Genomic DNA, 26,231 nt, shown 5'->3' on the forward strand with positions numbered 1-26,231 from the left:
CTGGAGCACTGGGTCCAGTCCTGGGTTCTCCAGTTCAGAAGAAACGTGGACATACTGGAGATCAGCAACAGGCTACAAGCATGGTAAAGGACTGGAGCACCTGTCATAAAAGGATGTCTGAGAGAGCTGAAACTGCCTGGCCTCCAGAAAAGATGTTTCAACACAGATTTTATTATCAATGTGTATAAATACTTTATGAGAACAAGTAGGGAAGATGACACCAGACTGCATCTTCAGCTGCATCCAATGAAAGGAGAAGAGGCAATGGCTACAAACTGTAATACAGGAGATTTCATTTAAAATTAAGAAAAATCGTTTTCCCTGCAGGAGTACACAGGTAGAATTTGCTTGGAGAGGTTAAGGAGTCTTCATCCTTATAATATTCAAAACCCAGCTGGACATGGCTATGAGCAACCCACTGTAGTTAACACTGCTTTGAGCAGAGGATCAAATGAATAGATTCCAGAGGCATCTTTCAATTACAACTACTCCGCTATTTTATTGTTCTTCACACTATAAATCTCAACTGAATTTTTTAACCTACGATGTCTGAAAGCAAATCTGTACTAAACTTTTCCTCCAAACTCCTTAACATCTGACTGGTTCTTTCACTATTGGATATGATTTAAAGAGGTTAGAGATTTTTTTAAACAGCTATTTCAAAAGACATGTATTTGAAAACTTCAGCAACTACAGGAGAAGAAGGACCAAAAGGTCATTTAATGGGATGTAATTTGGATGTATATCAAAAACCCTACCAAAACAGAATCCAAAGACTCATTAACCTCAAACTATACATTTAGAGACATATGTTTTCAGCAGAAAAGCAGCAGAGTTAGGAGAGGCCAACTAGACAGCAGCAAACTTATTCTAAAACCCACTGGTTTAAAGAGAGCGAAGAAGCTACAAATTTCTGTTTTGTCATCCTGAAGGCCCCCTTTAAAAGCCTGGCCAAACATTATCTTCAAACTGAAGAGGAGCATTTTGAGATCCGGGCTTTTCCATGATGGAGGAACACTTTTTTAAAAAAATAGTTCTTCCTTACACATCATGATATTCCATGTTTGTGTCAACTCTGCTTCTTACTCAACAAATTAGAACAAATTACATCAAAGACCAACATATGCCATTTGATCATAAGCCACAAAGGGTTCAGTTTTGTCAAGGTTTAAATCAAGGCTGAGGAGCAGATGTTCTGAAGCTTTGGGAGCGTGGTGTGCATAGAGCCTGCATTCTGATTCAGTCAAAATTAATTAGACCTTTCAAACAATCTCTTTCTACTCCTGTGGATACACTTACAGAAAAATTTGTCTCCTTCTTTCCCTGACAGAGTAATAAGGTCATGGCAAACTAACACTCCTCAAAGTTCTTCAAGTGGCTTTGACACATTGGCTTGGAATAAAAAAAAAACACTGAAAACTTTACTGAGAGTAGTTCAGCAGCCTTGGCAGAGGGGCATTGTGTAAGAAAAGAAGTCAACCAGTGTATTTGCCATTGTAATATTAAAGACATACCAGAGCTTTAAAATAAAAGATAATCTGCTCTTTGAAAATAAATGCTCCTCTTGAATCACTAGGAAGATGCTGCCCTGCAAACTATTACTTCTCCATCTACTACTGAGTCTTCATAGCAATATTCAGCTGATGCCAGCAGTCCCATCTTAAGGGACTTCCCTCATTCCACGGAAGGAAGGGAACTTTTTGAGGATTTTTGAGGTCTGTGTGAGGAGCTACTGCTCCTCAACACCTTCCTCCTGGAGAGGTGTGAGGCCATCACTACAAAGTAGGTAGGATTTTTTCCTTCCCTTTTTACCCCTTTGCATAGAAGAAATGTGAACAAAGCCATGTGATTCCTTTTTACTCTTCATTTTTTTCAGCTCCCTAAACTAAATAGCAAAGATATATAATGAAACCTTGATTGGTTCAGTGCTACTTGGCCTGACGCACACGAAACTGAAAAGACCTGACCAAATGAATTTCTGATAAATAATTCAATCAGGTGTAGAGAAACAAGTGTCATTTCTTCTTGTAAGCTACTTTGTGTCAGGAGTCACAGTTCTTTCTCAGTGCTTGAGTGTCCATAATTAGTATAGCCCTACAGTGAGGACTATTACTTTGCATTAAAAATTCCATCATTTGAGAATTAAAACTGCAGATTATTTTGTGAAGCAATGCCGAGATAAATCTTATTATATAGAACAAATCTTTATAAGTATTGACAAATGTAATAAAATTTCAAACATGAAAGCAAAAGAGGAATTTTTACATTTCAATTCCATCATTTTAAAGGAAACTCTTTCATGCTTAAAATTCAAACTCAGTGTGTCAAGCAATTTCACTGTTACAGACTTGAATTACCTGCACTGGCCTGAGGGCATTACCACTCTCTGAGAAAAATTGTACTTTAATATTGCTACAATTTTCCCAAGTAACTTTTATGCAGAAGCTGGGATAAATTTGAAACATCCATTTCAAGATTAAAGTGACAACATTTGGTTACTGCAGAGAACCATGTAATTGAGAACTGGTCTTAGGGATATGCCCAAAATTAAATATGGGGATGAGAAAATAATGTTTTAAAAAGATATCAATGTCTTGGGTTTTTCATTTAACTTCTGGGATGCAGATATTAAATTGGGTTATAAAATACAAATAACCCCTTACTTCAAAAATGTTTAGATGCATACACTATATTGAATGTGTTTATACTATACAGAAAGACCATGAAATTGTTGGTCACTGTCCTAGACAATTTAATAATTTCCATCACGTGCAGAAGGGAGGATAATCTTCTCACTTAGTTTTAATGGATCTATTTTTTGAAAGCACTGAATTACCAATCTTTTTTATGGGTTATCTGCTGCCTGATCATTTTTTACTTCACATGAAACTGGGGGCTGGACCCAAAGCATGTTCTGGATGGGTTTAACTCCACAACAGAGCCTGACATGAACTAGAGAGGGCAATAATTTAAAGTACAAATAAATATTCTTACCCAAAACAGTTTATCAAAACCCTTTTAGCAGCATCCTTTCCAGATGAAACCCAAGATTAATCTGTTATTTTGTAGCTTTGAAGAAATGTGAAGATAGAAAATCTGAGGCTTTTATATTATGCATTTCAACAGTAAATAGGGTAATGGGGACTATCCAATGTTTCAATTATATTTAAATAAAGTTTGTTGAGGGCAACTAGAGGAAAAATTTTACTATGTTGAAAAGCAGTAGTACTTATTGAAGAAAGCAATCAAACAGATTCTCTTCTTGAAGATTTCCCAGATTTGCTCTCCTATTATTTGCATTAAATCAGAATCACTTCATTTCAAAATCAACCACAAAGCTCATGCCTCGACTCATTACACTCAAGGCAACAATTTGCCTCAGAAAAATAGAATTGTTTAAGTTAGAAAAAACCTTTAAGATCATCATGTCCAACCATTAATCCAGCATTGCCAGCTCCACCACTAAACCATGTCCCTAAAATCACACCTACACATCTTAAATGCCTTCAGGGATGGTGACTCAACCACTTCCCTGGACTTTAACTCTCTTTGAACCTCATTGCCAGGTTTCTCATAACAGCAAAACATCCATTAACTAAGTATAACGAGGACTAGGAGTAACTGTTGAGCATTGAGGGGATTTATTTTGCAACTGATAGAGGCTGGGGGAACATGACATGAGAAGTTTTAATAACTGAAGCAAGGTTAATGCAGGTTCACGTGTATTTCTCTTATGTCATCTTCAAATTCTTGCTCTGTGAGTCAATGAAGGTAGAAAAGAAGCAGCAACTACTTTGATTAATGAATTATGAATTAGCCATGACAATTTAATTTGTTTCCTCTTGTACCTTCACTGGAGTTGCCCAAAACTTGGTCTTGATGGGAAAGAAGAGAGTAAAAAATTTTAAAAAGCCTAATTTTAGAATTAAAGACCTCCTTCCAGAACTACTACCCTGCCTTTTTAACAGGGTGAAAAGATCCACAATGGCTGGCCTAGAAACATGGTAAGGAATCAACCAGTAGAACTCAGTAACTGGGGAAATATACCACATATCCAAGGCATACTGTGCTCTTCCTCACTACAGCAGGAGAAATTTAAAGCTACAAGAAGTAATTGTGATGTCAGTGGGAATCCTGATTCACTGCCTGGATGGTGGTGAATGAATTCCTTGTTTTCTATTGCTTTGTTGCATGCATGGCTTTTGCTTTACCTATCAAACTGTCTTTGCCTCAACCCACAAATTCTCTCACTTTTACCCTTCTGATTGTCTCCCCCATCCCACCACGTCAAAGTGAGTGACCAGCTTGTGGGGCTTGGTTGCCAAATGGAGTTAAACCACAACATAACCAAACTATTACACACAGGATGAAATAGAAATTACAGTGACAAAATTTACAACTGCAACAATGTATCATAACATTAGCTAAAATTATTTTTTTATTTTAGCTAAATTATCTCAAAGTTTTGATTTTTCCACTAAGTTGTTACTTACCTGACTGAAGATTTATCATTGTTCTTCCTCCTCTGCTACTGAAATGCAGCCCTGATGACTCTATCACTAAGTGGCTGAGTAGGTCTGAAGTTATCTCCTAGGATTCCATCAGAGCCCTCTAAAAGTTCAGCACCTTTAACATGAGTCCTCAGTCTTCGGAATTCCTCTATCTGAAAGACAGAAAAACAGAAATGAAGAAGCTGAGACACATTCTTCACCATGGGACTAATGATCAAAACCAGCCTTGTCCAGCCAATTCTGCAGCTTTGAAAACCGGAGTGTTTAGGTACCATATAGTAAGGTCAATATACATTAATAACATTTTTAAATAGCTATCAGCACTGTCAAAACATTTGAGATATAGAGAAAAACAACAACTCTTATGCACATGGTTTAACAAACTTATCCTTTTCTTTTTCACAACCTCTTTTAGGATCTATAACCTTGGCCATTGCAGATTACATCCTATGAATCAGCCTTACTGTTGTGTGTTTAAAGTAGTAATCCTGGTCTTCTTCAAAGAAGTGCATTTCAGGAATAACTTGCTTGACTATAAATTGCTTTGAAATTCTCCTAGTGATTTACTTACTGCCTGAAACTGTTGCTATCTTCTAAACCAGAAGAATACTGAACAGACTCTTAGCTTCAGAGAATGTCTGTTGACATTTTATATGGAAAAGTACAGTTTCTGTGATCAAAACAAAATACTGCTTCAAAAGATCTGTAGGTGTAGATAGTCAGGAATTCAAACACAGTAAAAAATAAAGATAAAAAAAAAATCAGTTGAGCCAAAACAAATATGTTTCTTGCTTTTTAGACTCTTTTAGATTCTTTTTAGATTTTTCTAAATCTAATCTGGTGTAAGGAAGAATTTGAGCAGCTTCCATCTCTATCCCTGGTATTAGCATCAAGTGCTGCGTGATAAAACACTTTACTTTACTGTTCACCAGTGCTGTTTTTAGGAGTCTGGTACTCTAAATAGTTACAACTATTAGAAAAAAAAAAGTATTTTCTTTGACATATTCACAAGCTGTCTTAGCAGGATACAATAAATGTACTTGATGGCTGACTCCCCTAGCCTCAGACTCTGTACTTGTACTGACCCTGTGATGCTTCACTATGCAGCTCACCTCTAACTTGAAACTGAACATACACAGAAAGTAAAATGAAGCCTGGAGTATACAATCATTTCAACATCTAAGACATTATAGAGTTAATTTCTCCATGAAAAACACCCTAGGAAATATTACAGGGAAAATGTAAGCATGATTCCAGAATTAAATTAAATCAGGTACTAAAAAGCAGGTAATGGCATTTTTATTCTTATCCTGCCTACAGAGAATACTTTCTTATTGCAACCCGGAACACAACTGCCCTAGTTGTTTTTCACTCTACAGCAGTACTTGATACAGACTTGCTTACTTGATTTAGATGCTACCTCTTCTTTGCTTCATTTTCCTCAAAAAAACAGTGTACTTGGAAATCAACACTCAGCTTCTGGCAGCTGAGATATAAGGTAACAGCTTTGACTGAAAAAAATGAAAAAACTCCTTGAAGGTGCTTTTAGAGGCAGAATCCTGTTATGGAACATTGTTGTTGTTCTGTTTACTTAAAGCAAACTGAAAGCAAACCCACTACCTGCTTGGAATTGAAAAAGTCTTTGGAACTCAAGGACTGGTAAATCACTGAAGGAGTTTTGCAAAAGCATCCTCTCTCACTATCTGAATCAACTCTGGAAAGTCTTAGATAATTGTAGTTTAGGAAGAAGCACTTTACAAAAATGTGGCTTTTGTTTGATCTTGTGAGAATGAGATACTTCAAACAAACACAGATGAAGAAGAGGGAAGAGCAGACTCTCTGCAAAACTGGCATTTGTTGTCTCCTACTGTAACTACAAATGCCCCATCCCAATTCCTGCAGTGAAATCTTTCTCCAGGAGGTACTCCTCACAAAGCAGCTTCCAGTTTCTTCAGTCAGGAGAGTACAACTGACCTGATCTCTGTGCCTGCTCTTTAGTCTTTAGGGTAGTCAAGAATTGTAGCTCTGCTCCACGGGGGAATTTCTTCTGAGATCATCGCTTACCATCTCCTCCAAAGCCTTCATAAGTCAATGCTGTGAAGTACACCCTGCAGGACTGCCAATGAAACAGATGTTTCAGAGGTACATGGCTAAGCACCCCTGGACATTCACATACTTTTACCAGGAATAGCCACTTTAAAAAGCTCTTCTCCTGCCCAGAAGACATCAAGGATGACCTAAGCCTGTTCACACCGAAATTTGGGATTAAGTTCTAACCAGTGTATGGCAAATCCACAATGCGAACAGTTGCATTTCTACTGAGTAAAACTGTTCATGTTCATGTTGTGTAGAATGTTTTTACTACTCATTGTATTATTTGCTGAAGACTAGAGCACACAAACGAAGAATCTGCATGTTTTCTATAAAATTTCTTCAATATGAGGTAGAAGCATTATCCTTCTGTTTCAAAATTTCACATCTCTATGACTCCTCCCAAGAACACGAACCTGTTTCCCAGCACCCAGAATACCATGAAGCTCTGAGTGCTTTATTTTACAGTTTACATAAATTTTGCACATTTTCCACCCCAGCTCCATATGCTAGTTACTATTTCTGTCCTATTGTAGTTTTTGACTCTGAATGAGGTAGACAAAAGGACCAGAGACCAGGCCCATTGAACAAAAGACCAGTTAACTCTGACAGTGAATACAGCAGAACAGCTCCTTCTGCATCATTGTTTAAAATCCCTACTCTGAGTGGCTTAGAAATTGCACTTGTTCTGGGCTTCAGTGAACCACAAAGCACATTATTCACAAATGTCCCTACTTTTTTTAATAGAATGGAGAGAAGCATGACCAAGTCTTTTTCAATTGCTTCCTGCTTTTTACTGGCCTAATAGGAGTCTTCTCCCACTGCATTTCAGCAGTGTACATGCATGTGTGAGGTATCTCAAAGAAAAATCAACACAGTTCATTCTGGGCTGTTCATTTCAACATAACTCAAGAGAGGATGATAAAAATCACTATAGGAGGACAGGAATATGCATGGAATGACCCATGAAGGACTTTTTGATAGAAGTGAAGTCTCATGACAAAGAAAATTACTACCAGTGAGGAAACAGCACTCCTCAGGACTCCAGGAAAGCACATCCTGATGCTACAGTCCTGAATTGCTCTTTTGCTATCCATATAACCAGCACACTCAGATCTCCTTTCATTTAACATTGACTTAGATCAGTAACATATCAACACATCAGGTGAACTTTGCTATCTGAAAATGTCTTCAGGAAAAAAAAAAAAAAGGGTTCTCTACTTGGTAATGGTCAGCCTACTGTGTCTACGTCAAAATAGTTGCTTCATTGTTTCAAAATAACAAAATGTGAAAATATTTTTGAGTGTGACCATGAAATAGAATGCTAATTTTATTCAATTTTTGCCCTTATGACCTGTAGTTTGTTAAGCTGATCAATACTGCTGTGTTAATTGCAGAAAATTAGCATCTTGTCTCCACGATAGGAACTAGTTTGATCAGAGGAAAGAACTAAAACCTATTCCATATTATATTATGTAATTCTTTATTCACTTGTTATTGACACTCAGGACTTAATTATTTCATGGCCTGGAAAATGAAAATAGCCTTGAATTTGTCTCTCATTGGTTATAACCACAGATGCTACTAGTATTTATATAAAGCACTTGACATTTCATTAGTATCCCAAAGAAGAAAGTTCTAAAAGGTAAAGACACATGTAAAAATACTGTATTTAAACCCATTAGAAATGCATTTGCACTGAAATCTACAATTTAATGTTACAAGCTGGCTTAATAAAATTAAATGTCTCTACCAGCCTTCCATGGAAGATTCAAAATGGTATATCCTATATTACATCTTCTTATTTTCCACAGAAAAAAGCCCTTGCATTTCTAATCTCTCCTTAATCTCTCCTGGGCAACCTGCTCTGGATGAACCCACTTTAGCAGGGCATTTGGAATAGATGATCTCCAAAGGTCCCTTCCAACCCCAATCATTCTGTGGTTCTGTGATTAAATGAAATCTCTCATAGGCACTCATGCCCACATCCACAAAAGAGGCCAGATATTTCATTGCAGTCAAAATGCTAATTTTAATTTAAAATACTGGAATTTTAGGCTGTAGGAAAATATTGTAAAACCAACAAAATCTTAATTTGGGCATCATGGAGACCTTACAATTTACAAATCCCAGAATCATCTCCTCTCACTTACCACATATTTATTTTTCATTGACATATTTATTTTATTGACGTATTTACTTTTCATTGACATCTGAAAGCAGTATCTGATGAAATACAGTTTTTTTATCCCACCTTGGCAAAAGCCTTTCAAGTTCTTAATAATCATCTTTCCTACACAACCTTAACTTTAATGTTGCAATCATAAATATCATTGAGGAAGATTTTTCTACTTGATGTTTATCTATGACAAGTATAGTGGATCATCCTGGCGTAAGTCTGCTCCGGTCCATCACTTCTCTCCAGTGCCACCTCCCATCCTCATACAGTGCCAGTGGGAGAGAAAAGCTCCTCCATGACCTGCATGCCCATCATCACTGCAATGTTTTTAGATTGGGTTTATGCCTACCAGAGTAATGCAGCCACACAAACCAGCTACCCCTCACCTGACAAAGGCCATGGTTGGAATCTCAGTCTTTGCCCCAGGCACCATGGGTCACTCTTTTCCTCAGGCACAATATTCTTTTCAGGAGTCTTATCCCCTTCGCACAACACTCCAACATCCTGCCTTCTAGTGGTAGTTTAGTACACTAATACTAACTAAAGCTGAATTTCTCTTTTGTTCACCCTCTTCCTATCTCCCACTACATGTGGATGGTTTAAACTTGGCTCTCCTCTGTGCACTGACTGGATTAAAAGGGAATAGAGACTACAAAATCGGCAACTAGCAATAACATACTATGTCTCAGTGTATAATAGCTGTGGACTTTGTAGATCTGATTAAGTCCCCTTATTTATCAATATCTTATCTGGACAATTAGCTGACAGGTTACAAAATACACTCTGTCTTTAAAAGTTAATTCTGAATCTAATGCTGCTAACAGAAGGCACTTTATTCAGTAGCAAGTAATGCATTTACTCAGTAGTAAGCAGCCACAAGTCTTACCTTTTCATAAACAAATAACAGATTCATGATGGGATGCATTTAAGTTGCAGCTACCAGACAAGTAATTTATTGGGAGCTATTGCTTTTATCCTGTGATTAGACCTAAAATTCAGTTTCCATTAAACAAGAAATGCTGCCAATTTTAAATTTTTAAAGATGTTACAATATTGTGCTGGCATCACTGGCAAAATTTTAAATTATTAAAGCTGAAATAATTTAAATCTATCACCACTTATACTTTTCTCACGTGCTTCAGAACAGGTAATGAAAATGAATGCATTCAGCTTCAGGGATTCTAGGTAGTTTCACTTAAATTAAATGCACATTCCTCCAGATGGGATTCACAGACTGTGGGAGAATATTCATCAGGAGTTTTCTTTGTTTTTACTGGGATTATCTGTAGACAGATTTGAAAAGTTTTATACAGAAAGGCTCACAACTGTTAGACTTAATTTAAGGAAAAAAAACCCAAACATTTTAAAATATATGCACGTGAAATGAAATTTAAATAGGTAGTTTCCATATGACATTTTATTATAAAACTGAATTTAAAGAGAACCAGATGAATTAAATATAGTTCAATGCAATCTAGCCAGTCTGTACAACATTAATGTTTTTCATTCTCCAGGACATAGTGCCTCCCTGTGCTTTTGTGTTCCTTTAACATTAAAAACCAGTGATATTTGAAAGCTTACAATTTCAAAGAATTTAATTTCTTTTGCCCACTGAGTTCCTTTTTTTCTTTTTCATTCACTTAAACACAAGAATAATTTTAAATGCAGATGATAAATGATAACAAGGTTTTTCATCTCTGACCTTTGCGCTGCTTTCAGTGACTCAAAAGGTTTAACCTTTACTTGAAAAGCCATGTATTGATCTAATGGGATCTTTAAGGAGAACAGACATAACGTTCTGATATATACATTTGCACGCTATAACCTTTAGCTCATAACCATATTCCAAGGTCATTCTTTAAGCACAGCTGTTACCTGCACTTGGGACACAGTCAAAGGATAGCGAAACAATATCCAGGTGACACCTTCACTGCAGGGTGGAATGGTTAGAGAGCCCTCATACACCCAGTAGTCACGCAGAAGAGGATCTGAAATCAACAGAAACATGGAATTTTCATGACATTAAGGAAGTTAATGGTGTCTTTTAGTTATGACAGCTTATGACAGCTGTGGGCTCGCTTGCATGATGAAGTTAGTAAGCAGAAACTAAGGTGTGAATGTATAACCTGCCAAGCATTGCCCACTACTTCCTCATATGAATGTATATGAGCTTGTGGTGATTATATTACAGTAAGTTACCCTGCAGATGAGCATTTTAGACGTGAAAATGCCACTCTGTAGATGTGAAACATTATTAAGTGCACAGCTCTTTAAATTAGCACAGCAAATAAGCAATGTTGTGGGAATAAAAGAATTCCTGTAAATGTCAAAAGCTAAAAGAAATGTTGAATTTTGAAGGCAGAGGGTCTGAGGTGATCAAATTTTACTGACGTCTACATTTAGGATATGTCTCAAAAATTAATTTTATTTCATTTTTTAGAAAAAAAATGAATGAAAATTCAGCTGATGAAAAACTTTGCCTTTCTGGTGACATACTTTTTGAGATGCACTGGTGCTTCCTACCTTTGGAAAAGTGAGTTGAATTTCAGAAGGGGAAAAAACATCAAGGTTTACCTTATAATTATGTATTTTTTAAAGTTATGTATTTATTAGTAGGTTTATAGAATAAACAGTTGTCACTGAAGAAAATGGACAATATTTTGTGCATGCAGATTTTTAATTCTATATACAACACACTTGATTTAAATTATTTAAATTACTTTAATTATTTTAATTTTCATTTCTCATAGATTCCAATCAAGTTAAACAATCAAGACAACACAGGGCTTTCCTTTGCTGTTGTAGGTCATATAGCCTAAGAATTATGGAGAGAAAACTGCCTGACAGTAAAAGAGGGGACAAGAAAACAACCTAGAGAGAAACTGGAGACAAAGTGTGGTTAATCATGGCATGGAGAGCCAGGGGGAAGGTTGTGACTAGCTTGACAGAATGGGAGACTGGAAACAAATAAACCTGCTTTGTTGAACTAACCTGCTACTGTCATTTCACTACTAGCTCAGAGGAATATCAGTAGAATTAAATCTTGCTAATGAAGTCTGTGATTGTCAGTAAATGGATTTTGTTTTGTTGGAGCAATTTTCTTTCTCAGCTAGGAAATTGTGTAGCAAATCCATTGACAGCAAGTTGCATTATCAAACACTCAAAAGTTAAGAACTGCAAGAATTAATTCAGCCCATCCTGTGCATGCATCATGATACAGTGCTGTTACATGATCATGTGTGTCTTTTCTGGAGAACTTTTCATCATTTACTTGCAAAGACAGATGACTGTTTTGAAAAGTAAATAATATTATTTAGAATTCTCAGTACAATATGAGGCACTTGGTCTTCTTTTTCCCATGTTATTAAAATCCTGCTTGTTAGAATATTTTCTCATTTTTCATAATTCTAATACACTCATTTCTCCAGTGCCTGAGAGCTTAAGTGAATTAATTTATCCTCCCATACCCTTGAGTGGTGAGGAAGGATAGATTATGCCCTCACTTTAAAGCTGGGGAACTGAGGCAGAGAAGATGAGGTCAAATGCACCTATTCATTTGAAATGTTCAATATGATATGCTTAGGACCTGATTTCTCAGAGTATTTAACTTTCTATAGCACATAATACAGTCAGAGCACTGCTCCCATTGACTTCTCTTGGAGGTGTAAGCACTCAGCACTTCTGCAAATCAGACCCCATGATCTCAAGTCGGGCACCTAGAAAATGAGGAACACATAGTTAGACATGACATCTGAAAATTTTTGTTTATGTGACTTGATCAGCATCAAACAGGAACTGTGAGGCAGGGCTCCTGTAAAAAATAACTTATGGTCATGCAATCAGGTGATGTTTCATAAAGGATATGCATGATAGGCACAGGCTGCCTTAATTCCTGCAATTCCTAATTGCTGAGCACTTGACTTGGCAACCTAGACAATATTCTTTTGATATAATTAATGTACTTTAATGCAGAACTAGGCTACTTTGAAAAACTAAAGATCTTGCCACTACAGCAGAGTTTAGCTCATATGGATTCCTTGAAGAAACATTTCTTTTTAGAAATTTTTTTTTTTTAAAAAAGTCACATTTCTTACTCTTACACTTTAACTTTTAGATATGTAAGTTTGAATTTGTCTCCCTTTGTCACTTCTCCTTTTATGCTATACAACTGCCATTGCATAATGGCATTGTCTTTTTGCCAATAAAATTACCTTGTTAAGCAGGTAGCCTTACACTTCCTACTTTATGACCAAGTAGAGAAAGGAATACAGACAGGTGTCTCTCTAGTGGGCTTGTATATCCTCAACAACTAGCCACAGTGTTGTCAGCACTGCACAGACTACAGTATCACATCCCACTCACACAACAAAGGTGCAGATTCACACTAAATTCCAACAGGACTTCACCACTATCCCTGTTAGGATGTGCATTACCACCTTATGGGCTTATATACACATTCAGGCTTGCAGTTTAGGCTAGGTTTTGGATTAAGATTGTCTCAGCCTCTGCAATCAGCTACTAATCCACACATGCAAAAGCAAGCAAAGGCACCTACCTGGCAATAAAGAGTTGGGATTAAAACAGGGTATGGTTTTGGACTTTCCCTGAAAAAATGAATACAAATCAATCTCATATCCAGCTTCTAATAAAAATGCTGATGAATAATGAGGTAAAACACATTCTGGGCTCTTATAGAATTAAGCCTTGAATTCCTCTGGAAAGCAACCTCATAAAGAGCCTCCATTTAATCATCATTGCATTTGTCCTTGCAGCAACATAGACACATATTTTTATTCTATTTTTTATTTCCTTTTTAAGCTTATCCCAGCAATTTGTTTAGCACCTGGACTTTTTTCAGGTCCCAGCCTTGAAATTCTCTACATGAAATTCAGGGCTTTCATACAAAAAGAGTTAAAAAAACAAGGGCCAAAGCGACCATTACTTAACTGACATAGAGAACACTTAATAAAATAATGCTGGTTCCACATATTTAATACATGAAAATGTTATGCATTCCAAAGTGTGTTTGATACTGACCCTTTGAAAGTCACCATTATAACACAGTCATACAATGGTGGGGCCTTTCATGACCTTCCTGTGCTTGGCTGTTGTCTCAGTAAGGAAATCAAGAGTTCCATACAGTACTGTTTTCTCTGACACTCATAAATAAAGACTTTACAATATTAAACATAATGACTGAAGTTTGCCATATATTATTTTACTAAAAGATTTTGATTCATTTCTAATTTTTCTGCACTTCAGCATCTGCTGAAGTGAATGGTAATCTCGTCAGACCAATAAAAAAACATGTCATCAATACATCTCAAAATCCTTTTAAAATCAAAGGTATGTTACAGATCATGAAGCAAAGAGATGGAAGTAACTTGCCCAATGTCATTTAAGACAGTGTCAACATTTTGGAGAGCACTCAAATCTCCTCAGTCCTGCTAGTATTACTACCTGTCCTTCAGGACTCCCACACATAATCCACTTGACAAGTTGGCATTGTGTTTTTGCTGATTTCCCTGCAAGTTAATATGCTCAGTTCATGGGTGCTCAGTTCTTCTGTTCTTTTCCTCTACAAATTAAAACCAGTTAAGTTTGATGATATGGCTGCTGGTGTTCACTAAGCATCCTGCAGTGCTTGCACTCACACTGACTCCGTGAAAATTACTGAAAAGGTAGGACTGGCAAGCAGTTATTGGTATAGATCAAACTTTCTGGCCACCAGAAAAAGAAGTACAAAAATATACGTTAGCTGAATAATAGTATCTGAATAAAATGGTGAGGTTTTCATGCTAGCCATCAAATGATGGCTTTTACAGTCGGTTTTACTACAGACACATCTGAAATCTTTCTCTTGGCTCCATACAGACCCTTTGCTCACCGTCTCTCAGGTCATTAAAGGAAGCAGTGCTTCAGACAATGCCTTACCTTGTACTGGATATCCTGAAGAATTTCAGTTACAGCCTTTAGGCCCACATGCTCTTTTCCTATCTGAAATACAGCAAGCAAAGTTGAGTTTCAGTATCTTGGTATTTCAGAAACTGTGAGGCAAAACACAGGTCAACCAGAATATTAAGTACTACAGCTGTTTTTAGTTTAGCTACACAACCTTGTGTTAATCAAATACACTGATACATGACAACTCCAAAAATTTCAATCATTACAAAACCACCAGCCAAAAGTAAACAGGTCTTAAATAACTTTAAGAAAGTTATTAAAGAGAGGGAAATAGAAACTCACAGAACAAGAGTCATAATTAAGTCTGGTAGGTTTTGATTAACCCTGTTTTGCAGCACCTAATCAATGTGGAGTCAAAATCGTGCAGTATTGTGGCATATAAATGCCAAGGATAGTTTTTCCTCACTGGCTTTTGTCAGAAAAGTACACAGAGAGGAAAAGAGTGAACAAGCATAACAGACACTTCTTGAATTTGTTCCCATAGTGTTGCAAATCTGGCCCGAGGTATCTCTGAATCTCAGAGGAGGTTCTTCCTGCCTGCAGAGTGCAGAACAGCAGATTCCCTCTCTCACAGCATCTCTGGGACTCTGCCAGGGAAAGAGAGGCTCCCGGCAGGCTGCAGCACTGCCTCTGCTGAACGTCTGTAAGGCACAGAAGATGGGGCTCTAAAGAAACATAGGAGATTCTAATTTTATATGGACGTTGCTCACTCTGCACACTAAACTCAGCTGCTTCTGACTCAAATCACCCATTCCAGGATCCTAGTCTTATCTTTAGAACAACATCAGAAGAGGCAGAATGGCCTTCCACTTGATTTCTTTGCCAACATGTACAAATACAAGGTGAGGAAATAAGCCAGCATGAGTGAGAACGGGAAAGCTAGACCCTGAAAATTTTGTTTGCTTTTTGTTTCTCTTGGAATAGAATGACACAGTAGCCACTGGAAGGAAACAACTGAATGTCAACAAAAGGTACTTTGTTATTTCTAGGAATTTAAGTGCCTTTTCTTTTGTTTCAGAATGGAATTTCAATTTCAAACCTTCAAAGTGCATAAAAAATATTGAAGTCACTTCAAAGATGCTGCTTCTAAATTAATATTCCCCAAGGGCTGTTACTTAAATATTTTCACTGACCTTAAAATAATGTATTTTGAGAACTGTTGTACAAAATTATTTTTCTGTGCCTTTACCAAGGAACAAAATGGTCACCAAATTTCCTCTCTCTGTTTTCCTATCCCTTTAATAAACAGCTTAAATACTATTTTTCCTTGGTCAACTGTAATTACATGATGCCTTTCTTGGCTAATGAAAAGGCCTTTCTGGAATGCTTAAGAACACTGATGTGGGTGAGAGACCCAAAATGGAAAATGTATCATTTAAGTTTCAAATTTATTTAAGAACTTATACATAACTTTCTAACTGACTGGAAGGTTACCTCTGCTGGAATGAGAAGGTGACTTACATAAGCAATTATCACACAGCCCTCTAGGACACAAAACTGAAGACTTTTTCTAACTTCCATTTTTAGCAGTTCTATCTGAGTGTTGAGGCAGTAATCAATGTACCTTTAAATTCAGAGGTAAAGCTCAAAGGCACTCATACACTCGTTATGAAATACGACAAATTAATAATACCTCTGTGAAAGAAAATGCATTTGTTCTAAGCATGAACTCTAAACTCTTCCTCCAAACCCATTTAAATAAAACAGCTTGCCATTTCTCATGAGAAAGATGAGAATCTGGTGTTTGAGGACTAAAACTGAAAATCTTTATAGGGAGCAGACCTTGAAAAACCTTCAACAGCAATTAAATTACAATGCTAACATCCCAGATTTCATTACACCTTGTCCCCAGGAAGCTTTAAGCCTCCTCATTGCAGGCTTTTCTGAGGGTCTCTGGCAAGTCTTGTTAACACTCTGAGTCTCTGAAGAAGTAATATGACCCATACATTTGTCCTGTGTGAAGAGACACACTTGTCCCTGTGCTCAGGAAAGCACAATTCTACTACCAGTTTTTAGCATTGCCAATGGGTTTGTAGGTGCTTCTTTCAATCTTTCCTCCTCTCCTCTGTCTATTTCCTCAACCCCTGAACAGCAGACCCAGCCAGGAATTAAGAGAAATACATCACAGAGATAGTGAAGCACTTGTCCCCACTGAGAGCCCTCATTCTGCCCTCAGAGGAATGAAGATTGGATGTCTACTTATAGCCAGAGCCACAGAAAGATGCCTAACTATGAACTAACTATCCCTTCTTTAACTAGCATACTTCAATATCCTGTTTGAACATGAATGGATTGCTTAGCACACATACAGAATCCCAGTAGTCATAGATCGTTCTCTATTATCAAATCATTAAAAATTAAATAACATGGAAAGGACCTCATTATCCTCAGACAAATGACAGTGCATCATAACAAGTGTAACACGGGAAACTTACCTGCACAAACAAAGCAATAATAGCTATGCCGTGCTTCTTCCCTACTGCCTCATCAATGCTGCTGTACAGTGTAGAGTTCCAGTGCATTAGATGAAGCTAAAACAAAGCAGTGCAAATGAAGCGATAGAGAAATATGTTCTGTAATTAAAACCACCAGCAATTAACATCAATTAACAAAGCTTCAGCCTGTTGCATGTGCACACATGACTACACATATGTGCATGCTCACGGCTGTGCATTCAGGGATAAATGGATTTACTACTGTAAATATCAGGAACACCAAGAAAAAAAAAAAAAAGATAAATTTGCAGATAAAGTGATGTACAGCCAGTTACCAAAAATCTACATCAAAGATGTTAACTACTATAGTAATGATGATTTAACAACTCCCTCAATCTTGAATACTGAAATAATGTCAGCTAATGAAATCCACCCACACCGCCTCTCAGCCAGCCAGCTCCCTCCCAAGACAGGAGAATTATTATGGACATAGGCTGTCCAAACACACATTAGACTGACTGACTCTACTATCATAATGCCACTTGTTTCACACACTACCTCCCAAGATGAATCATTCAAATGTCAGTAGTAAGAGTAGAAGTAATTTCAGAAAAGGTTAAACACAGGGAAAATCAAGCAGAGAAAAGTGACTTGAGGACCACCTTAGGGATAATGCTAAAAGAAAGGGATGGTAAAGAGAAAATGAGCTAATGCATGAATACATGGGAGGCAATAGACACTCAATGGTAAACACAAAGTCTGTTGAGAAGTGTCACAGCATAATCTGGCAAGTAGTGTTTGAGAAAAGTGCTGGGAGACAGACTAGCAGGAAGTTGGAAAGGGAGAAAAGAAGGAAGGGAGGGAGAGGAAGAGAGTTGAGGGGGAGAGAAAAGTGCTGGAAAACAGACTGATATTTGGGGAAGGAAGGAAGGAAGGAAGGAATCCAGGAAGGAAGGAATCCAGGAATCCAGGAAAGAAGGAAGGAAGGAAGGAAGGAAGGAAGGAAGGAAGGAAGGAAGGAAGGAAGGAAGGAAGGAAGGAAGGAAGGAAGGAAGGAAGGAAGGAAGGAAGGAAGGAAATCTACTGAAAGGTAATACACACTTTGAACATGAATTTTTCCAGAAATAAATGTAAATGTAATCTCTGTGAGTAGGTCTGAAACACTGTAATCTTCAACATCCTGAGCACAGCTGCTTTGAAGTTTATCTGACAATTCTTAGACTTAATTTCCGATGTAAAATCATGACCAATATTTTGTTCATTCATGTGTCTAAGAAGTTAAAATGTCATTTTTATAGCTAACATTGTTTCCACCTTCAGAAAAATTAGTATTTAAAACAGTGTATCTTCCTATTTTGTTTTTTATTTCTGTGCAGAAACAGCCTCTGTGAAAAGCTCATTGCCCCTTACACAACAGGAGTTCATTCAGGCATCTCAGCATTTCATAATACCAGTTCTTCAAACAAACACTTTCCACTTATTTATTTCCAGTACGAATTTTAGGCACTCCTCCTGACGACTGTTATTCCAAAAGCAAATACAAACTTCTAAATGAACATACTGTAAATTGAATTAAATTCCAGATTATCATACAAATAATTTTATTCATTTTGATCAAAGGCATCTGGTGTGGCCAAAAAACTGAAACATTTTTCTTACCAAATACAACAAATCATTTTTACATGAGAACACTAATATAAACAATCTACTTGCCCACAGCTACAAAACTTACAAACACTCCCTTTTAGAACTAAGCCTGTGGATTTACTTGGTTGTGTGCGTTACATCACGTATAAAAAGCTTTGCTACACATTTGATTTGCTTTTGGATTTTAAAGCCAAATAATGAGATATCATCCTCCGAGGCTCTGGTGGGCAGACACAGAACCACCACCACCTGCGAAGACAAAGCCAAAGCACCACACTTTGCAGATAAAGCCTGGTACTCGCATCAGCTCCCCACTAGAGGGGGATCACGGAGTCCCACAGCCCACACCAAAATCCTGATGTTAGAGAAATGTTGGAAGAAGATTTTGGGGACTGCCGTGGGGATGGCAGTGTCCTCAGTGCTATGAGGACAGCGCTGTGTGACACCATGACATTTTTGGCTGGGCATGTCAAAGCAAGCTTGTCCCTTGGTGCCTGGAACTGCAGCACCAAGGACGACCCCCAAATGTACAGGGACCATGACTTTGCCTGTGTCTACAGGCAGGTCTGGGCTAAAGCTGCTGTGGCACTCAGCGTGTTACATTCCCTTGGAGGTGAAGTCTAATCTGACATCTGTCTCTGTTCTGACAACAGCACGTTTTCTCTAAATCGATCTGAAAGGAAAATGCTGAACGCCACAAAGAGGAAAATGAACAAGCACTTCAAATTGTTCAAGCAATGACCTCCGTTTCTCCAGAAACAGATTGTCCTGTCTTAGGCAGCAGGTTCACCAGGGCACAGGCTTCCCTATGATAAGACCACATCACCTAGAAAAATTACACCAAAACCTCTGTGTAATGCTACAAAATGTTAAGACACTAGAACTAGTCTGTGCAGCAGTACATATGTATGTAAAGGTAATGTTGACAACCCCAGACTAGGTTCAGGTTTAGTAATCAGCATCACTAAAAGTACTGAAAAATAGGCAATCAGCAATTTCTGGTCTAAAGGTTTCTGTAACACTGAGGGTCTGCTCAAGGATGTTTAAATTCCATAGCAGGGTCCTTGAAACAAGATCCATCATTTTGTATTGGGTTGCTAATGCCCAAACTAAAATGAACTTCTGATCTGTGTTTAAGATGCTACAGTTAAAGACGGCCATAATTACACTGGATTAGTGATATATTTTTTTACACAGAAGGTTGCAAACTTGCTGTCATAAACACTAAAGAAAACAGGTAGAGAGCACTCCTAGTCCCATGACAACAGTTGACTGGGGAGTACAACAAAAAGTGGTCAGGCTCATATGCTCTTTCTACATAGCATCCCTTACTGGTACTGCTAACAACAGCACACTGGATGCACTGCAGTGTATTTGTTATGTTCCCGTGTCCTGACTCAAGGTGATATTCAGAATTACCTGTTCACAGAAAATGTTCCATCATTAGCTTGCTAATTATCACTGCTAACAGAGCAAATGTTCAATCATTTCAGATTTACAAGCTGAAATTAGAAAGGCAACCTAATGGAAAATAATAATTAATACCATAGTACTTCCTAACAGCAGGCCAACATATCATTTGTTTTAACTTTATAAGACCATGCATGCACACTCAAATAATTAAACACATTTGGTTATGTACTTAAATAAATACAAGTCAGATTATTTCCTCTGCAAAGTAGGAAAAATGTAGCTCAAAGCAGGGCTGGGGAAGTATATGAAAAAGTTATTCAGAAAATGAGATAGCAAGGAAGTAATAAGTGTTTGTAGTAAATTGTGTGGGGTTTTTAAATCACATTTTATCCTGCATATTTGTAGCTCTCTGGAGCTGTTCTGACTTTTGTGTGGGGGATTTTTTTATTTGTAATGTAACATCAGATATAAACATCAGACAACAGTTTTCAAAAAAAGATGACAAGTCTACAACTATTACAGAATCTGACCTCTTAGTACAGACCACAAGAAACATGGCCTACAACTCTTGTTAATATTTATGGAAATCAGATGTGCACAGAGGAAAGACCTCAGTGCTTTCACAAATCTCAAAACTGTCAATATAATGCCCATGCACATGGACAATGTTATATCCATGCCTCTGTATCTCACAACTAGGAATAATCACAAAGGCTATTAATGCTCTGTATTTTAGTAACCTTCATTTTCACATTTATTTGAGACAGCTGTTTGAAAAGTGCTCACTCACAAGGGGTGAGCCAGCCCCTGATATGAACAAAACCATGCAGGGCTTTCTAAACAATCAGCTGCAGTGCATTGGCAGGTTCCCATTGTGTGGTTTTCATTCAGAGTACAAAGCAGCCGCACATGTCAGTGATGCAGGAAAGGCTCTGTTCACCTTGTCAGGTAATGTTTTGATACTTGGTAGTTATGATGGTTCTACACAGCCAAAATGAGTCAGCTGTGCTGTTACTGATTATTGGTGGCTGGCTTGACCTGCCAGACAGTATATTTTTACAAAATAACCAGAAAGCTATGAGAAAATCCCTAGCACTCAAAAAAAAATCCACTTTTCTCTCGAAAAAAAAACATAATTTTGGGCCTTTTAACACTACAGCTGTAAATCAAAGAATTGTAGCACTGACTTCTTTAAAATCAGATAAACTGAAAACTCATGAAAGCAAATAATAATAAAGTGCTGATAAAGTTGATTTGCTCTGTGAACAGCTGCAGAGACTCTCCTACACCATGAAGATTAAGAAATCATTCCAGGTAACAGAGCAGATGCCCTGGAAAGATTATTCTGTATGGAAAAAATTCTGAGAAACTTCTCAATTTTCATCCAGCCCCCACTCAGCCAAAAGGCTACTGAACCCAATCCTTATTTAGGAAAAGATTACAGACATTAACAGGGGGCCTGTTTCAAAACAAGGCTTTCTCTTAACTGAGTAAGGATGTGAGATTTCACCTTTAAAATCAATAAACATTTATTGAATGAAAACCCTACCCCTTAAATCCATTCCTTTCTCTAACACAGAAATGCCTCCTATGTCAGTATGAAAAAGCCAGATGGTAGACTTTTAGACAAAAATGGAGTCCTAGGTTGACAGATTCTGGCAGGAATCAGAGTCACTGTATGTGACCTATCACATTCATCAGTTCTGGAAGCCAGTGTCTCTCAATAAAAAACACAGTTACAAAAATGTACATTTTTCCCCTGTCTGGGCCACTGACTGCTCTGTGGAAATCTGCAGGGTCTAAAGCTCACTGAGAGCAAAAATGATCTTTTAAGCTCTGTGGATGACCTTACTTTATTCCCAGCTCACACATACAATATATAATGACAGGATAATTTATGTTGGAAGTCACCTCTGAAGTTCAACTCTTTCACAGCAGCACCAACTTCAAAGTTAGCTACTAATTCAAAGTCAGATCAGGTTGTTCAGGTCCTTGTCCAACTAAGTTTTGTATATCTCCAATGATGGAGGTCTTACAACCTCTCTAGATAACCTGTTCGGTGCTTGACCTCCCCCATAATTTATTTCTCCTTGTACCTAATCAGAATCTCTCCTGTTGAAACCTGTGTCCCTTGCCTCTTGTTTTTTTGCATTCTTCAGGATTCTCTGTTCTGGAGCCCAGGCATGAATTGTCTGTGACTGCTAAACCAGCATCCCATGATTGACTCCTCTTTCTCAAACATCCTCAGTCATCCACTTGTTTGAATGACCATGTTTCAACTAAGATTACTTTCATCTAAGCTTGCCCAACTCTTAAAATGTCAGGAAAGCTGCTGCTAGCTCTGTCCCCTACTGTGACCTGCTGGTATGTACGTGTCACCCAAATGTCAGACCAAACCTGACTCAGGTTAATTCCTTACAGGAAAATACATCCTGAAACAAATAACAGCTCATCATCTGTTACGATGCATGTGATTAATGGTAAGGGGACAAGAAGAACTCTGCTCCAACATTTCTGCACTCTTGTATGATCCTAATATTGCAAATTTGCTATGAACCTGCACAGTCTGGAATGTCCTGCTACCTTAAAAAGCAGCTCATATGCTATAACTCCTTTCTCTATGAACACTTACTGCTAAATGACTGAAACTCTAATTTGCTGTTCAATGTGCTCTGTTTCCACTGGCTAAGTCAGGCAGTTTGGAACAGAGCACCAAGCTCATGCTCCATAGGAGACAAAGGGAAATATGCCAACAGTAAAAATCCTCCAGACCCCCTTGGCATCAGAACCAGGCTCTATAGGGGCCTGATAAAACCATTGGCAGCTCAGGCAGCAGGAGGCAGTAAGAAACACCTGCCCAGCCTGGGTGTAGGTCCTGACTCAACTTTATTGGCAACCATAACCCATACTACAGGAGTTTGTGACACGGGGGATTCTTCTGTTTAACAGGCCCCTTTTTTTGCACTAAACACAGTAGAAGACCATCATTTTTAAATAATTCCTCTTTAGATCAACTGGAATATCTGATCACAATCATCAGTGGGCCTTGCTTGAAATTGTGCAGCTGGCACAATCAACCAATGCATTTTTTCCACTCTCTACACTCTTGATTGAGAAGCTAATTATTAGAAAAGCTTCTTTCTTCAGTGTATGCTGCATCATGTGTAAATTAGTCTTTTAGTAACCTTTCTTCCTTGCTCAGAACTAGGATATACAGCTATTCCTTGTTAGCTGTGCAACCAGCTGTTACAAGCTCCAGAGAAGTCTGCTTAGTCTAATAATATTACAGGACAGAAGGCACATCTCCACAAATCTCTCAAGGATGGGAGATTTGTTATTGAGCTCATATCCTTCCAACTCTTATTTCAATGCATACAGACTGTACATCAAAGTACTAACAGGGCAATACTGCATCACCATCTCTTAATCGGAGGGGCACCTAAAACATGTAAGTCTGGAAATCTTGGGCAGACTGGGTTTTGTGATATTTCAATCACTGCTGAGAAAGAGTGTAGGTGATGAAACACTCTTTTGATTCCATAAACACCATCTCAGGGATAAATCTATATCTCTAAGTAAATTAAGGCAGCTTTAGAATTCCTCTGGTAATGACTGTAGAGATAATAAATGTTCTCCTGGACTCACCCAAGTTTGCCAGGGACCAGTTTCATTCACAACATGCCATAAAAGTGGAGTAGGGAACAGTAAAAATGGCAAAATCTGGCTACCTAACTAGGGCCATCAGGAAGGCTTTTTCCTGGACTGAGAGGGATGAAATGAAGCTGAGGATTTCAGCTACTAATAATGGAAGGCAACACAGTCTAGTTGTACAATAATGATGTGTAATTTCAACAGCACAAATATTGCAAAAGCAATATCTCAGGAGGACAAAATGTGGAAAAAATGTGTCTTTCTATTTTACATGTGCACGAGAGTTTATGAGTTGACACTTGACTTGGCAGTGAATTGTTTCAGGAAGCAATTGACTAAGCTGTTGGCAGTGACCACAACATACAGTAATTAAGTTCCAAATCCTCACAAGGGGACTGAACCAAGGATATGACCAGGGCACACAGCTTCCAGAAAAGTCATTAAAAAACCAGAAAGTTAAGATATTAACAGTCTGAAGGAGAGGTTTAGGAAAATAAAGATAATGGAATTGATATAGAGACTATATGAAAATGTCTTAGGAGAAGCAAGAGTACATGAACATACTTCATGCCACAAAACAAAGAAACAAATACCCATAAAGTTAAAAAGTCTTCATAGTTAAACATTATAGTTCAGTCAACATTAACATGCTTCCTTTGAAAATGCAAATGCTAACAGAAGGAAATTACTAGATCATTAACTCTGGGCAAAATGAAGAAGAGGATGAGAATGTCGTTAGGTTATAAATTAGTGCACTTGGGTTTATGCTTCCAGACTTGAATTTTTCAAGGCTTCTATAGTGGATAGGTGCCAAAATGCCACCAAACTTCAGTATAATTTAAATCCTCTTTAAAATTCTATACACAGACCATAGTAATGAAAGAATTACATAAAGGGAACCCTTTGCCTATCTTTGAAAGCAACACTAAGTTCACTAAGAGGCACAACTGAAAGCAGTGCCAGTGAACACAGATGACAACACTGTTAGGATTAAAAATCTGATTAACATAAAGTAGGAGAACGGAAAGCACAGTTTCTGCTGAACTTCTGCTTGTTATAATTTACTGAAAGTGTTAAAGATCAAGCAGATCTAGTCTGCACATTAATTGTCAGGCTCTGAGTATGTTCAGAGCGAGATGACATTCCCTGAACAAAGAAGTCTGTAATCTAAGATCAGAGAAATTAGGTGCACGTAAATCAAGATGGAGCAGAGCACAAGGTATCCTGGAGATACTGTTCAAACAAATTCACAATCACAGTGTGAGATACTACGTGTTTTAGGTCAAAAGCTAAATTCGCAGCTAAAACATGCTGAATATATGCTCAACTGGGACACCAGGGTAGTCCAGAACCTTTGTTGACTGGTGCTCTCCTCTCCATGAGCATCTTTCAAAGAAAGAAGAAGAGCTGTAAAAAAAAAGTTACTTTTTTTGAATCATAAAAGGAAGGACTGCAAAGACACCTTTCAAAATCTATTCTCTTTCCAAACAAGCCAGCCTAGTGAAAGCAGAAGCAGTTTTAGCAATTGTGCAGCATGCCTTCAGATGAGCCACTCAAAAAGTAGCGAATCACAGGACATAGAATTATTTGCAGCATCTCAGGAAACATTATTGCTGTTTCTTTTGGCAAACTCACTAAAGAAGTATCTACATAACAGAATAATAAAAACATTGCAACATCTAATATTAAACAGGAATCTCTGTTCCCTTTGAAAAGTCTAATCACATGCAGCATCCTCATTTCATTTTACACAAAGACCTATTGGTCCATTTAAAAAATGAAATTAACAACAGGAAGTACTAATGTACATGGGAAAACTCAAAACACAACAGCTACAAACAGTAAGCTAAAAATAAAAATAACAGGAACCATAAAAATCCAACCCGCACTCTTCTCTCTGTTCTGGGAAAAGAAGCCAAAAGGTCTAAAAACGTTAAAAAAAAAATTTAAAAAAAGAATCTTCATGGTAATGCAACTAGAACATAGATGTTTTTACCTATCTCCTTGTTTGCCCACAGAAGCTGCTGGCATGTAACATTAGCTTGCCTGTTTCTTAGGAAAATCACTGGCAAAACCATCATAGGGTGTAAGGGAAACTAAGGATACATAATTTGTCATCTGTGTGTATTTACTTTTTCTTCACGTTTGAAATCACAAGCACAGTTTATGTCAACTGGCACACACAGGAGATTAAAAGAACACAGGAATTAATTAAAATTAACATTTTTTTAACTTTAATGTAAGTATACAGCTAAGAAAAGGATCGAAAAAGGCAAAATGTCCCTCTCTCTATGCTGCCAACTTTCAATATCTACCTAATGGTAAGAAACTAAACAGCTA

The 26,231-nt window shown here is 37.6% G+C and overlaps 1 protein-coding gene across 1 annotated transcript in view; it reads right to left on the reverse strand.

Annotated features, from left to right (window-relative positions):
- Positions 1-4,528: 4,528 nt before the first annotated feature.
- The window catches only part of CA8 (carbonic anhydrase 8), a 34,688-nt gene continuing 12,985 nt past the window's right edge, over positions 4,529-26,231 (reverse strand). Inside the window, exons 4-8 of the mRNA XM_062501955.1 lie at positions 17,181-17,276; positions 14,716-14,778; positions 13,337-13,385; positions 10,657-10,769; positions 4,529-4,663 (exon numbers count right to left, since the gene is read on the reverse strand). Coding sequence (XP_062357939.1) covers positions 4,529-4,663; positions 10,657-10,769; positions 13,337-13,385; positions 14,716-14,778; positions 17,181-17,276 — 456 coding nt within the window. The remainder of the gene's footprint in view (positions 4,664-10,656; positions 10,770-13,336; positions 13,386-14,715; positions 14,779-17,180; positions 17,277-26,231) is intronic.

The sequence above is a fragment of the Cinclus cinclus genome, chromosome 1, assembly GCF_963662255.1.
Source record: "Cinclus cinclus chromosome 1, bCinCin1.1, whole genome shotgun sequence".
In the NCBI taxonomy this organism is placed as follows: Eukaryota; Metazoa; Chordata; class Aves; order Passeriformes; family Cinclidae; genus Cinclus; species Cinclus cinclus.